The 14883-nt window shown below is 36.3% G+C and overlaps 1 protein-coding gene across 1 annotated transcript; it reads left to right on the top strand.

Moving 5' to 3' along the window:
* Positions 1–12776: 12776 nt before the first annotated feature.
* On the top strand, positions 12777–13712 carry LOC110539908 (olfactory receptor 4C15-like). The gene has a single exon (XM_060373869.1). It carries the CDS (start codon positions 12777–12779, stop codon positions 13710–13712), a length of 936 nt encoding a protein of 311 aa, XP_060229852.1.
* Positions 13713–14883: the final 1171 nt, after the last annotated feature.

The raw sequence follows: 14883 nt of genomic DNA, 5'->3' as shown, positions 1-14883 counted from the left end.
GCTTAATCAAGCTTTAAACTTCGTCTATGGAAGCTCCTTCCATAATAAATGGTGAGAATGTGATTTTAAGAAATGCTCAACATCTTTAGTCATTAGGGAAATGCAAATCAAAACGACCCTGAGATTTCACCTTACACCCATCAGAATGGCTAAGATCAAAACCTCAAGTGACAACACATGCTGAAAAGATGTGGATCAAGGGGAACACTCCTATATTGCTGGTGGGAATGTAAACTTATACAGTCACTTTGGAAATCAATCGGGTGCTTTCTCAGACAATTAGGAATATTGCTTCCTCATGATCCAGCTATCATTCGTAGATATATATCCAAAATATGCTCAAGTATACAACAAGGACATTTACTCAGTCATGTTAGTACCAGCTTTATTTGTAATAGCCAGAATCTGGAAAAACAAAACAAACAAACAAAAACAAAAACAAAACAGATGTTCCCCAGCTGAGGAATGGATACAGAAATTGTGGTACATTTTCACAATGAAAAACTACTCAGAAGGTAAATCAAGGAAATCATGGATTTTGCAGGTAAATGGTAGGAACTATAGAAGATCATCCTGAGTGAGGTATCCCAGAAGCAGAAAAACACAGGTGGTTTATACTCACTTATAAGTGGATATGAGACATATAATATAGAATAAACATAATGTTAGTATTTTGGAACACAACCTGCTTCTGGGTTGCCCAGCAACCTATGATGATGTCATGTGTTTCCAGCCAGCCAGGTGACCACACCTGGAAGGCGTGGTTACCGTGTCCCCTTAAAAGGGCCCACCCTGACACGTGGTCTCTCTCTTACACCCTCTCTTTACACTCTCCTCTTTTTTCTCTTTCTCTCTCTCTCTCGGGGCGCCCCCCTTTTCACCTTCCCTTTCCCCCTCTCTTCCCCCACTATGTCCCGCTACCCACTTCCTCCGTACCCTTCTAATAAACCTCTCTCGCAGAGAATATATCGGTTGTCCCCCTGCATCATCTTTTTCTTTTTAGTTTTTAACACATACTAAAATCTGTACACCTAAAGAAGCTAATCAAGAAAGAGGACCCTGAGTAAGATGATCAATCCTCACTCAGAAAGGTAAATGAGATAGACATCAGAGGGGGGAGAAAAGAGGAAACAGGACAGAAGCCTACCACAAAGGGCCTCTGAAAGACTTGACCCAGCAGTGTATCAAAGTAGATGCTGAGACTCATAGCCAAACTTTGGGCAGAGTGCAGGGAATCTTATGAAAGAAGGGGGAGATAGAAGGACTGAGAGTACATGAGCTCCACAGGAGAGCAACAAAACCAAAAACTCTGGGAAAAGGGGTCTTTTCTGAGACTGATACTCCAAGGACCATGCATGGAGATAACCTAGAACTCCTACTCAGATGTAGCCCATTGCACCTCAGTGTCCAAGTGGGTGCCCTAGTAATGGGAATAGGGACTGTCTCTGACATGAACTCAGTGGCTGGCTCTTTGATCACCTCCCAGGCCTACCAGGCCACAGAGGAAAATAATGCAGCCAGTCCTGATGACACCTGTTAGGCTAGGATCAGAGGGAAGGGGAGGAGGCCCTCCTTATCAGTGTACTTTGGGAGGGGCATGGAAGGAGATGAAGGAGGGAGGGTAGGTTTGGGAAAGGATGATGAAGGGGGCTACAGCAGGAATACAAAGTGAATCAATGGTAATTTATAAAAAAATAAATTAATATAAAAAATAAAACAGTAAGTAATTCAGGTAAGCTTAATTTATGTTCCAAACTCATATTGCTTATAATTCATTGACTATTTTTTAATAATTTGAAATTAAGGCTTTTTCAATTTTTTCATTAATTTATTTATTTAATCACTTTATAGCCTGATTACAGCCCATTCCCACCTTCTCTTCTGGTCCCGCCCTCATACCCGCTTCCTATCACCTATCTCCTTCTCCTCAAAGAACGGGAGTACCCCCATGGTACCAACCTACCCTGGCACATTAAACTCATGCAGGACTACCAGCATCCTCTTTCACTGAGGCCAGACAAGGCAGCCCAGCTAGGGGAAAGTGATCCAAAGGCAGGTAACAGAGTCAGAGACAGCCCCTACTCTAATTGTTAAGGACTCACATAACAACCAAGCTGCATATTGCTACATAGATGTCCTAGGTCCAGACCATACATGCTCTTTGGTTGGTGGTTCAGTCTCCATGAGCTGCCATGAACCCAGTTTAGTTTAAACTGCAAGTTTTCTTGTGGTGTCCTTGATCCTTCAGCCTCCCTCAATCCTTCCCTCAACTCTTCCACAAGACCCCCTCCCTACCTGGAGATCTGCCTAATGTTTGGCCATGGGTTTCTGCATCTTTTTTTGTTAAAATGAAGGTTCTGAGAAGGCAGTTATGCTAGGCTCCTATTGCAATCAGAGTATCAATAATATTGTATTTTCTGTCCTGATTCATTTTCACAATATTATTTCTATGGTATTGCATTGTTTTTCTAACAGGCACAAATAATTGAAGGTGAAGTAAGGCAGTGTAAAGAATAGAATGTAAAATGGTTTTTGCCGCTTTTGAGATTTCTACTTCACTCTTGTAAAGTAGAAGATGATTCGAATAATTTAAATAAGAACTGGGGACAGAAAATGAAACATTACATCTCTATCACGTGATTCTGCTCTACCAGAACATGTAATTAACATTTAAATTAAAAGAAAATAATACCCATGTCTTAAATTTATAGACCATGTAGATGATAGTTCTTCTGGGAAACTTTTTTTATTAAGGTTTTTCATGAATCTCTTAAATTCTTCAGTTTCTTGTGGTGTATGAATACATATAAAATGAGTAGAATGTGATGATTTAAAACTATGTAATATGAGGCTGAAGAGATTCTTCAGAGATTAAGAGCATGTATGGTTTTTACGAAGGACTTTGGTTTGTTTTCTGACACCCATGTCAGGTAGCTCACAACTGCCTTTGACTCCAACTTCAGGACATTCTGATACCTCTGGCATCTAAGATCATTGCACTCATGTACACATATGCCATGCAGAGGCAAAAATTTATGCATAAAATAATTGTTTGAAATTGTATTTAAAAACTGTATAACATAACCTAATATACTGTTTCATATGGCACCTCTTTGAAAATGTCAGAGAAGGAATTTCTAAGTTTCCACTCAAGTTCATTCTTGATATTGGATCCCCTTACATAAAATAGATCTTCCATCTCATTGTTCAGATAACAACATGAAAAGACAAAAATTCTTCAACCTCCAGAAATTGTCATTTTTTTTTAAAGTTACAATCCAAGCAAGATAGAATAATTAATACAAGCATTTAACTCCAACTCTTGGGAAACTGAAGCAGGAGAATTTCTGGGAATTCCAGGTCTGGAAGGATTATAGACTAGATCCTTTTATCCATAAAATCACACACACACACACACACACACACACACACACACACACACACACAAACACACACACAAACACACACACACACATACACACACACTACAAACAACTATGAATTCACAAAATCAAGATCATTAAAGCATATGAATAGCATTATAATTAATATACAGCCCTTAATATTGTCTACATATTTTTTTCTATTTCCCCATAACAAAACATATCCCCCTAGTAGGTTGGTAGATTCCTTGCAACAGAATTCTGCTTTTCTGTTTTCTAAGTGAACATACCTATTGTTTGAATGTTTCAACGAAACACAACATTCCATTCATTATACAACACTGAATATATAGAACTATCATTAAATTTAAACTCTAGAAAATTAACAGCAAACAGTAATTTGGTTAGCACATTCAAGTTTTGTAATCACTCCAATAATTTAAAAAGCATACAATTTCATCTTTTAAAAAACCCATGTGACAAGAAATTTTTCAAGTCCTGGAGGACTGAGATTCAATCTCACAGGCTCAAGAGCTCTGGGGGAAGCATCTTTAAATTCTACTTGCAGTAAAGCAGGAAACTTTGGCTCCCATTTTTTTTTAAACCTGAAACCACATTGAAGAAAAGACTTGAGAACAAGTGGAAACATTTTCCATCTTCACTGTCAGAGTTTTCTTCTACTCTTAGATGTAGAAGGAAGAGTTGGAGATAAACTAACTGTATTTTAGTCTCCAGTGAACACAATTTCTGCCATAGAAAACAGGAGATGTTTATGCAGATTTTTCATAGAATGACCTATGGTGAGACTTATAAGCCACTAGTTTGTCTTTTGAGAATGGATTTAAATTGTGATAAAGTGGTTGAAATTCTGTATGTTGTGGTCAGGGTATTGTGGTTAATGCTGTCTTGGACCTTTCATTTCATAACTGCATTATCTTGAGTAATTGCATAAACTGTGTAGCTCAGATTCTTCATCTTCATTGAGGATAGTATGAAAAGACCTCTGAATATAGAAGCAAAAAAAAAAAAAATGCGGCATGTGCAGTCCAGAACACACAGCCCAGAACACAGCATTTGAAAAGTAATGACTGCCGGACAATGATATTGGCAGTGTGCAAAGCTCTTGATTCTCTCATTGTCTGACCCCTTCCTCCTTTTCCTCCTCCCTCTATTCCTTCCCTCCTCTCTTTTTTTCTCCCTTCTGTCTGTTTTTTCCCTTGAATATCTATGTTTTGAATTATAAATAATTTAAACATATCTCCAGTCCTTCATCTTCATATTGAAACCAATTCACTTCAAATTACATGTGCACCTTTGCCTATTGTCTGTCCAACAGTACTTGATTGTTCTTCCTAAACACATAATTAGTTTTATATTGTTCTTCAAACCATTCTGAAATTTTAAAACTGCATTTCTTTTTCATTGAATGCCGATAGAAGCATGGTAAACTAAAGCATTCCTTTACTATAGATCAGCAGTTCTCAACCTATGGGTCACAATACCTTTGGGGGTCAATTGACCCTTTCACAGGAGTTGCCTAAGACCATCTGAAAACAACAACAACAAAAAATATTTATAGACCAATTCACAACAGTTGCAAAATTACAGTTGTGAAGTGGCAATGAAAATAATTTTATGGTTGGGGGTCAACACAATGTGAGGAGCTATTTATTAAAGGGTCACGGCATTAGGAAAGTTGAGAAGCACTGTTATTAATGATTGAGAGCAAACATAAAATGTGATTTTTGTACCAATACATATGGACACATGACACAGAGAAGGACACTGAGGTTTAGAAATGGTGAGAGGGGTGTCTTCTGGCTGCTCTTAAGTTCTCATCTCAGGACTTCAGGACTCTTTGAAAATTAAAGTGATTGAATCTCTGCATTGTTTTAGTGTCCTTGTTGTTGCCTGGCTTGGTCTCTTTCTTTTTTAAAAGCAGATGAATGATCAGCATAACAACAATAAGAGAGAGAATATTCAGGCATCCAGTGCAAAGAAACAAAAGAGAAAAGCTAAGTTCATTCTCTTACATTTCATAACTTGAGTAAAGTTAAGATATTTAGAATATCAGTAGATCAACACTAATGAGAGTTGGGAAAGGTTGGTAATCTAAAGAAAAACTATTTCCCAGAAGGTCATGGAAAGAGATTTGCGGTAGGTAAAATCCTACACAAAAATACAGTTTAAATAGGTTTAAAAAGTTAAACATAAGGGTAATTTCTAATAAGACTTTAATTTATTATTTTTATGTGTAATGACAATGTCAGTTTCAAATACCTGGTAGTTTATTTATTGATATAAGCACTGGTTTGTTTAAATTATTTTTTTCTTTGTAAAACAGTCTCATATGCACCAGGTTACTCTTGCATTCCTTGTATAACCAAGAATGGCTTTAAAGCTCTGCTCTTCTTTTTTCAGAGTGCTAAAATTAGAGGTGTGAGAGGTATATGCAACTAAACCTAGCTTATGTGGTGCTGAGGATCAGACCCAAGGAGTAACTGATGGTAGCTGAGCCTTCAAGAGAGCTATATCTCCACTCCCTAAAACCTAACTACTTCTAAGGACAAACTATGAAACAGAAATTTTGCTATTTTCAGAATGATTAGTGCAAGAGATAGCTGTGTTGCTAAGAGGAATTGGAGGAAAATAGTGGGCAATATGCATAGCAAGGGATGGGTAGACACACTTCCTAAAGTTACTGCTTCTTGAGCTGGCTCAATGATCACAGTCCATTTGGTAGGGGACTGTGGTCCCCTACAAGGAGACCAACCCCTGGGCAAGGGTAGGTAGAGCCTTAAAATTTCTGTGGTATTTTAATAATAGTACCAAAATATATATTTCTACTAAAATTGTTATTTTGTGTGTTTCTGTCTCAATTATAAATTTAGAATATCTATAAATGCAAATTTGTTATTATTTTTTCAGTGCTTTATTCATTTATCATGGCATTAAAATGCTATATCTTTGATGACTTCAGATTTTTAGTGTTTCATTTACAGGAATGTGATAGAAATTTATATTCTTATTTACAAAAATTTTCCATTTTGGAAATTTTAGATATTTTACAGCATTTAATATTTTTGATACTATATCATGTTATGGCCATATTTCCTCATCTCATTATTTCAGAATAAAATTTTAGGATTAGGAATACTAATACAAAAAAAGAATACTAATACAAATAATATAAACATGGTTATAACTGTAGAATCATTTATTATATGTCTTCTCAAACTATTACTTGGATGAACCAATTTCATTGTAATTGGTATAATTTCTAAAGTGTTATTTTAAAAACACATTTATTCTTATTATTTCAAGTTTATCTCAGTCTCTGTGTGTACACACTGCCATGTAATTCTGACATAAGTCTTCATATGTTTCATTTTTATCTTAGTTTGTCTGTCAATAAGAACTATGTTTTTTTTTTTTTGTTTTGTTTTTTGTTTTTTGTCTGGGTGTTATGGCACAAGCTTGTAATTCCAACACTTGAGGGGAGGAACAACAAAGTCAAGAGTCCATGGTCATCTTTGCAACATGATGAGTTCAAACTCATGGCCTGAACCACAAGAGACATCTAAGTATTCTCTGAAAAAGAAAATGAACTATCAGTGTTTTTATTGTGGCCCCAAATCATTGACGTGAGGTAGTTTGTTCAATGGCAAATGCCTATTACATATAAATATTTTCCTGCCATTTTGATAGCAGACTTAATAATTGATTTTTAACAATATTTGTTCAATTTAAGATTAACAGAAGTAGTAGGAAATAAGTTCCAGTATATTAGCCATTTAATTTCACTGGTACTTTCATACTGCAGTTAAATAAGAACAATATATTTATGTGTTTTTTTTGAATGATGACAAAGCATTATAGGGTTTTTATTCTGCTATTTCCTTGTGTATATTATATGAGTAGATTCTGAATTATATCATAATACTGGTGAGGAAAAGACATAAGAAAACATTGGAATGATTATTTTAAAGTATTAGACAACACCTTTCTTGGTACTTTCATAAGCATCTAAAACTGTGTCTATATTATCTAAATGCCAGTCATTAAAATCAACTTATTTTTTATTTTTAATATGAATATATATATATTACTATTTTATGAACAAACTTTAAGAATAAATATATCTATGCACACATACTCTTCCTATACCAAATTTGTACTTTTTAGGTGCATGTATTATAGATGCAGGAGAGGACATGGACAGTTTGCAAGCTGTACATTCTTAAACAAAATGAGTTCAAGGGTTGGACTATTTATTGGATGATTCCTAGGATAATTTCTGCAGGTAAGGAAGTTGGGCTTTCAAGAGAATAAATTATAACTTGAATAGTAAAGACATGTCATCAAGAGCAGTATTTTAACATTTTCTAATTTGACCCCACCCCCATCATAAGCTTAAACAGGTAAGCTGTTTACAAACATCAGCATAGGCTGAATTCATACAGATTTCAAATCATATAAGTCACAGAATTATACCTCCTAATCAAGGTTATCCTGCTGTATTGTAGATGATTAAGAAGTGTTGGACTCCATATCATAGTACTCCTACTATTTTTTTCCATTTCAGGTTTAATTAGATGTAGCTTATTTACACATAAGTGCTTGGCCATTACCTTGTAAGTCTTTAAGTTAAATTTTACACACTTACAGAATGTATCATATCCACCCTCAGACACCTTCAGACTCTGACAGAGAACCCCATCTCATCATCTGCCCAACTTTAAGACCTCCTTTTAAAATTTTAAATAAGTAATTTACATAGTAACAGCTTTCATTGAATGATATCAACTATCATGAATGAAAAGAGACATTATTTTCATTAAGATATGGTCTTTTTTGATGGAAACAAAGTTCTTTTATTTGTTTGTTTTTTTGTTTGTTTTTTACACTTTAGTCACTTTGTATCCCAACTGTAGTCCCCTCCCTCATTCCCTCCCAGTCCCACCCTTCTCTTCCCCTATGCCCCTTCCCTAGTCCACTGATAGGGGAGGATTTCCTCCCCTTCTGTCTGACCCTAGCCTATCATGTCTCATCATGGCTGGCTGCATCATCTTCCTCTATGGCCTGAAGGGGCTGCAACCCCCAGGGGAAGGTGATCAAATAGCTGGCCACTGAGTTGATGTCAGAGATACCCCTTGTACCCCTTACCAGGGAGCTCACTTGAAAACAGAGCAGCCTATGGGTTTCCTCTGAGCAGAGAGTCTAGGTCATCTTCATACATGGTCCTTGGTTAGAGTGTTGGTCTCTGTAGGCCCCCTTGGAAGCAGGTTTTTTTGGCTTTGTTGGTCTCCTTTTAGAGTTGCTGTCTCCTCCAGGCCTTCTCCCCCCCTGCCCCCCACATGTTTTTTTTTCTTTTATTTTTAATACTTTTTAAATATAATTTTATATTTATTACAATTTATTCACTTTATTTCCCAACTGTAGCCTTACCCTCATTCCCTCCTAATCCCTCCTCCTTCCCTCCTTCATCTCTTCTCATGCCCCTTCCCTAGTCCACTGATAGTGGAGGACCTCTTACCCTTTCCATCTGACCCTAGCCTATCAGGTCTCATCAGGACTGTCTTTCATAGTCTTCCTCTGTGGCCTGATCAGGCTGCTCCCCCCCTCAAGGAGCGGTGATCAAAGAGCTAGCCATTGAGTTCATGTCAGAGACAGCCCATGCTCCCCTTATGAGGGTACACACTTGGATATTGAGCTGCCATGGGCTACCACTGTGCAGGGGGTCCAGGTTATCTCCATGAATGGTCCTTGGTTGGAGTACCAGTCTCAGAAAAGACACCTAGGCCCAGATTTTTTTGGTTCTGTTGTTCTCCTCGTGGATCTCCAGACCCTTCCAGGTTTTTCTACCTCCCCCTTCTTTCATAAGATTCCCTGCATTATGCCCAAAGTTTGGCTATGAGTCTCCGCATCCACTTTAATACCATGAGAGGCCCTCTGTGGTAGGCTCCTATATTGTTCCTTATTTTCATCTTCTTCTGATGTCTATCCCATTTGCCTTTCTAAATGAAGATTGAACATCATACCCAGGGTCCTCCTTCTTGCTCAGCTTTTTTAAGTGCACAGATTTTAGTATGATTATCCTATATTATATATCTAATATCCATTTATAAGTGACTATATACCATGTGTGTCTTTCTGCTTCTGGGATAGCGTGATCTTTTCATTCCATTGTGTAAATGTACTAGAATTTCTGCATTCATTCCTCAATTGAAGGACATCTGTGTTGTTTCTAGATTCGGGCTATATGAATAGAGCTGCTACAAACATGGTTGAGAAAATGTCCTTGCTGTATACTTGAGCATCTTTTGGATATAAGCCTAGGACTGGAATAGCAGGATCTTCAGGTAGCAGTTTTCCTAATTGTCTGAGAAAGTGGCAAATTGATTTCCAAAGTGGTTGTACTAGTTTATATTCCCACCAGCAATGGAGAAGGGTTCCCCTTTCTCCACATCCTCTCCAGCATGTCACTTGTGTTCTTGATCTTAACCATTCTGATGGGTGTAAGGTGAAATCTCAGGGTCACTTTGATTTGCATTTCCCTAATGGGTAAGGATGTTGAGCATTTATTTAAGCGTTTCTCTGCCATTCGATATTCCTCTGTAGAGACTTCTCTGTTTAGCTATGTACCCCATTTTTTAAATTGATTATTTGATTTGTTGCTGCTTAACTTCTTGAGTTCTTTATATATTCTGGATATTTGCCCTCCGTCATATATATGGTTGGTGAAGATCCTTCTCAGTCTGTAGGCTGTCATTTTGTTCTGATGACAGTATCCTTTGCTTTACAGAATCTTTTCAGTTTCCCTTTTATTGATTGTTGTTCTTAGAGCCTGTGCTGTTGGTATTTTATTGAGGATGTTGTCGCCAAGGAGTTCCAGGTTCTTCACCATTTTTATTTCTAATAGGTTTAGTGTGTCTGGTTTTATACTGAATTCTTTGATCCACTAGGATTTGGTTTCATGCACAGTGATAAGTATGGATCTATTTGCATTTTTCTACTTGTAGATATCTAATTAGACCAGCACCATTTCTTAAAGATGCCATCTTTTTTCCATTATATGGTTTTGGCATCTTTGTCAAAGATCAGCGTCTGGAAGTGTGCGGGTTTATTTCTCAGTCTTCTGTTCGATATCATTGATCCACCATTCTGTTTCTATGGCAGTACCATGCAGTTTTTATTATTGTTGCTTTATAGTACAGCTTGAGATCAGGGATGGAGATCCCTCCACAAGATCTTTTTTTTTTTTTGTAGAGGACTGTTTTAGCAATTCTGGGTTTCTTGTTATTCTATATAAAGTTGAGAATTTTTCTTTCAAGGTCTGTAAAGAATTGTGTTGGTAACTTGATGGGAATTACATTAAATATGTAGATTGCTTTTGGTAAGATGGCCATTTTTACTATGTTAATCCTGCATAGCCATGAGAATGGGAGATCTTTCCATCTTCTCATATCTTCTTCTATTTCATTCTTCAAAGACTTGAAGTTTTTTTTTTTCATACAAGTCTTTAACTTGCTTGGTTAGAGTTACACCAAGGTACTTTATGTCCTTTGTGGCTATTGTGAAGGGTGTTGTTTCCCTAATTTCTTTCTCAGCCCATTTGTGCTCTGTATACAGGAGGGCTACTGATTTTTTTTTTTTTAGTTAATTTTGTATCCAGCCTCTCTGCTGAAGGTTTTTATCAGCTCTAGGCGTTCCCTAGTATAATTTTTGGTGTCATTCATGTATACTATCATATAATCTGCAAATAGTGATATTTTGACTTCTTCCTTTCCAATCAGAATCCCCTTGATCTCCTTTAGTTGTCTTATTGCTCTATCTAGGACTTCAAGAACTATGTTGAGATATGGAGAGACTTGGTAGCCTTGCCTTGTCATGGATTTCAGTGGGACTGATTTATGTTTCTCTCCATTTAGTTTGATGTTGGCTATAGACTTGCTGTATATTGCTTTACTATGTTTAGGTAAACATAGTACATTTATCCTTGATCTCTCCAGGACTTTAAACCTGAATGGATGTTGGATTTTGTCAAATGGTTTTTCAGCATCTAAGGAGATTATCATGTGTGTGTTTTTTTCTTTCAGTTGTTTATATGGTGGATTGCATTGATGGATTTCAGGATGTTCATTTTTTATTTTTTTATTTTTTAAATTTTTTATTAATTACACTTTATTCATTTTGTATCCCCCCATAGGTCCCTCTCTCCTCCCCTCCTGATCCCACCCTCCCTCCTCTTTCTGCATGCATGCCACTCCCCAAGTCCACTGATAGGGGAGGTTCTCCTCTCCTTTCTGATCTTAGTCTATCAGTTCACATCAAAAGTGGCTGCATTGTCATCTTCTGTGGCCTGGTAAGGCTGCTCCCCGCCAAGGGGAGGTGATCAAAGAGCAGGATGTTCATTTTTAAAATGATGAATTAAAATTGATATCAAACTCTTTTTAGTATAAAACTAAAAGCTCCCCAGAAACATTTCTGTATTATAAAGAATGAATTAATTCAATTTAAATTTTAATTCATTCCAGACATCAAAGAGAATTTAAAATATGTCCAGGATTTCCATGTGCATTCCGAATTACAATCTATCACTCCCTCAATTGGTACAGCATAGTATTTGGCTATGTCCTGGCAGACATGATTAATCAATTGTGGTCTTTCTGCCCATATGTTGAATATAAGTTGTTCTTTTTATTTTCAAATATTTTATTCACAAAGAAAAAGTTTTATTTCTTAACATTCACAATTCACCTTGCAGAAATGTTCTTCATTTATATATAGACTAGCTGATGTTTTCTAACACTTCATACCAGAACACTACTGGTGAATAAGAAAAGCTGACACATGAAAGATGAGCTGTTTATTTCTTTACACCAAGCAGGTGATTTTCATCCCTTATAATAAAAATAAGGCTATTTTGAATGTTCAGTAATGTATCTCCACCACATTTATACCTGATTATCAACTGCTCCTTTGGATGATTTTCAATTTTTTTATTCTAAACATCAATAGAATTAAGCAATATATGTTTGTATATCAGTGCACAGGCATATTAAAAGTAATGTAAACTTATTTTTATCATAAACCATTTTTTCATAATTACAGATTTAAATGACAACAGTTTTGACTGTTTGGACTATTTGACAGAAATGCTGTGTGGTAAAGTTACTGCTGTCAAGACTGACTCTCTAAGCCCAGTTCAAAACCCAGAGCCCACAGAGTAGAGAAAGAAATTACTTTTGCTAGTAGTTCTGTGACCTCTACACAAAGACTGCAGCAGCTGCATGTGCCCATATACACACACCACAAAGTACAGAAGCATATACATATAAATGAATAAATACATATGTAAATAAAAATTATGTTAAACTTTTCTTGATAATCATGCCAAACCAAACTATTGTAACTGAGTTCATCCTCCTGGGACTTTCACAGAATGCAAAAGTTCAGATAATAATATTTGTTGTATTCTTATTTATCTATATTGCAACCATTGGAGGCAACATAATAATTGCAGTAACCATCCTCTGCACGCCTGCACTGCTTGGATCACCCATGTACTTCTTCTTGGCATTTCTGTCTTTCTTGGATGCATGCATTACTTCAGTCATCACACCAAAGATGATTTCTGACTCCCTCGATGAGAGTAAAACCATCTCCTTTGAGGGCTGCATGACACAGATCTTTGCTGAACACTTCTTTGCTGCAGTGGAAGTAATTGTACTAATAGCCATGGCCTATGACCGATATGTAGCTATTTGCAAGCCTTTACACTACTCTTCCATAATGAACTGGAGGCTCTGTGGCACTCTGGTGGGGGTAGCATGGACAGGAGGATTCTTGCACTCTATCATACAAATTATCTTCACTTTACAGCTGCCCTTTTGTGGACCCAATGTTATCGATCACTTCATGTGTGATTTGTTCCCATTACTGGAGTTGGCATGCACTAACACTTATGTTTATGGACTCCTTGTGTTTGCCAACAGTGGGTCTATTTGCATCATAATTTTTTCTATGTTGCTTATCTCCTATGGTGTTATTTTGTTCTCTCTAAGAAGTCATAGTTCTGAAGGACGATGGAAAGCTCTCTCCACTTGTGGATCCCACATTGCTGTTGTTGTTTCATTCTTTGTTCCATGCATATTTATATATGCAAGATCTACATCTGCATCTTCTTTTGAGAAAAAGGTAGCTGTGTTTGATGCCATCATGACTCCATTGCTCAATCCTATAATTTACACTTTTAGAAATAAAGAAATGAAAAGTGCCATTAGAAAAATATGGAAAAGATTTAGGGTGGTCTCTGATAAAATTTAAAATTTTACACTTGCAAATTTTAATGTACAAAACAAAAAAGTCAATATTTACTTCAAGCACTTAATGATTTGTTCATTATACAGAAAAAGAAGACATCATTCTATAGCGAAAGCATCAATATTGCAGGCTGAAACGCTGACTTTAACTGGAGATTACTACTTACAGTATGAGTTGTGGTAGTTTGAATATACGACCTATAAGTGCTTGGAATTTGAATACTTGGTATTTAGTGGTGGCTGTTTGCAGAGAATTGGATGTGGACTTGCTGGAGGAAGTATGTCACTGGGGTTTCAGAAGAATTTCAATTCCCAATTAGCTCTCTATGCTTCATGTTTGTGGTTTAAGATATGATCTCTAAGTTGCAGCAGCTGTCTGCTGCTTGCTTCATCTGTTCCTTCATCATGGACTCTTACTCTCTGGTCACATACCCCAAATAACTTCTTTCTTCTGGAAGTTGCTTTGGTCATGATGTTTTATCATAGCGATAGAAAGTAACTAATACATCAGTATTGTCATACAAAAATTTGTATGAATTAATTTTATAATTCTCTAACACAAATGAAATATATGTTACCTATTAGAATGTTTTAATGTAGTACTATGTTTTTTAAAAACTCTTATTATATTTAGAATGTGTTGAAATTAAGAAAAATATTCTGAAATCATACCAAGTAAAAATGTGTATTTATGTGACAATGTCATTGTAAAAGGCCAGAACCCAGAAATGCAGAGAGAAGAGAGAGATCAAGACACAAAAATAGGTGCTCTTGTATTATTTGCCTTAATTTATGAAGTCAGTCCAAAAATGCCTAGTACAAAATATGGTCAGTACTTCTTGGCTATTTCGACAAATAAAATATGATTAGCTCTACCTGCTTATGGATGAGTTATCTCTTGGGTCATGTAACTACTGCATTATGAATGCAAATTCTCTAGAAAAACATTCATGAGCATCTCTCAGCCTAGACTAAGCACAAGCAGCTTCAAAAATAACTTGACTAGCAACACCAAGCAGAAGATGCTACTGTACTTAGCATAATTTTTCACCTCCACAGAAAAGCAATAAAAAACATAGTAGCCAGTTAAAAATACCTTGCTATTATATTGTATTCACTTAATGGTTGATTTTTTAAATTTTATTAATTACACTTTATTCACTTTGTATCCCCCC

This window comes from Meriones unguiculatus, chromosome 21 (assembly GCF_030254825.1).
Source record: "Meriones unguiculatus strain TT.TT164.6M chromosome 21, Bangor_MerUng_6.1, whole genome shotgun sequence".
NCBI classification, from domain to species: Eukaryota; Metazoa; Chordata; class Mammalia; order Rodentia; family Muridae; genus Meriones; species Meriones unguiculatus.
Note: the sequence above shows the minus strand (reverse complement) of the source record. Positions and strands in the feature narration are given on the sequence as shown.

Bases quoted from the DNA above. Each gene is read 5' to 3' on its own strand.
- LOC110539908 (XM_060373869.1), top strand. From the start codon at position 12,777: ATGCCAAACCAAACTATTGTAACTGAGTTCATCCTCCTGGGACTTTCA.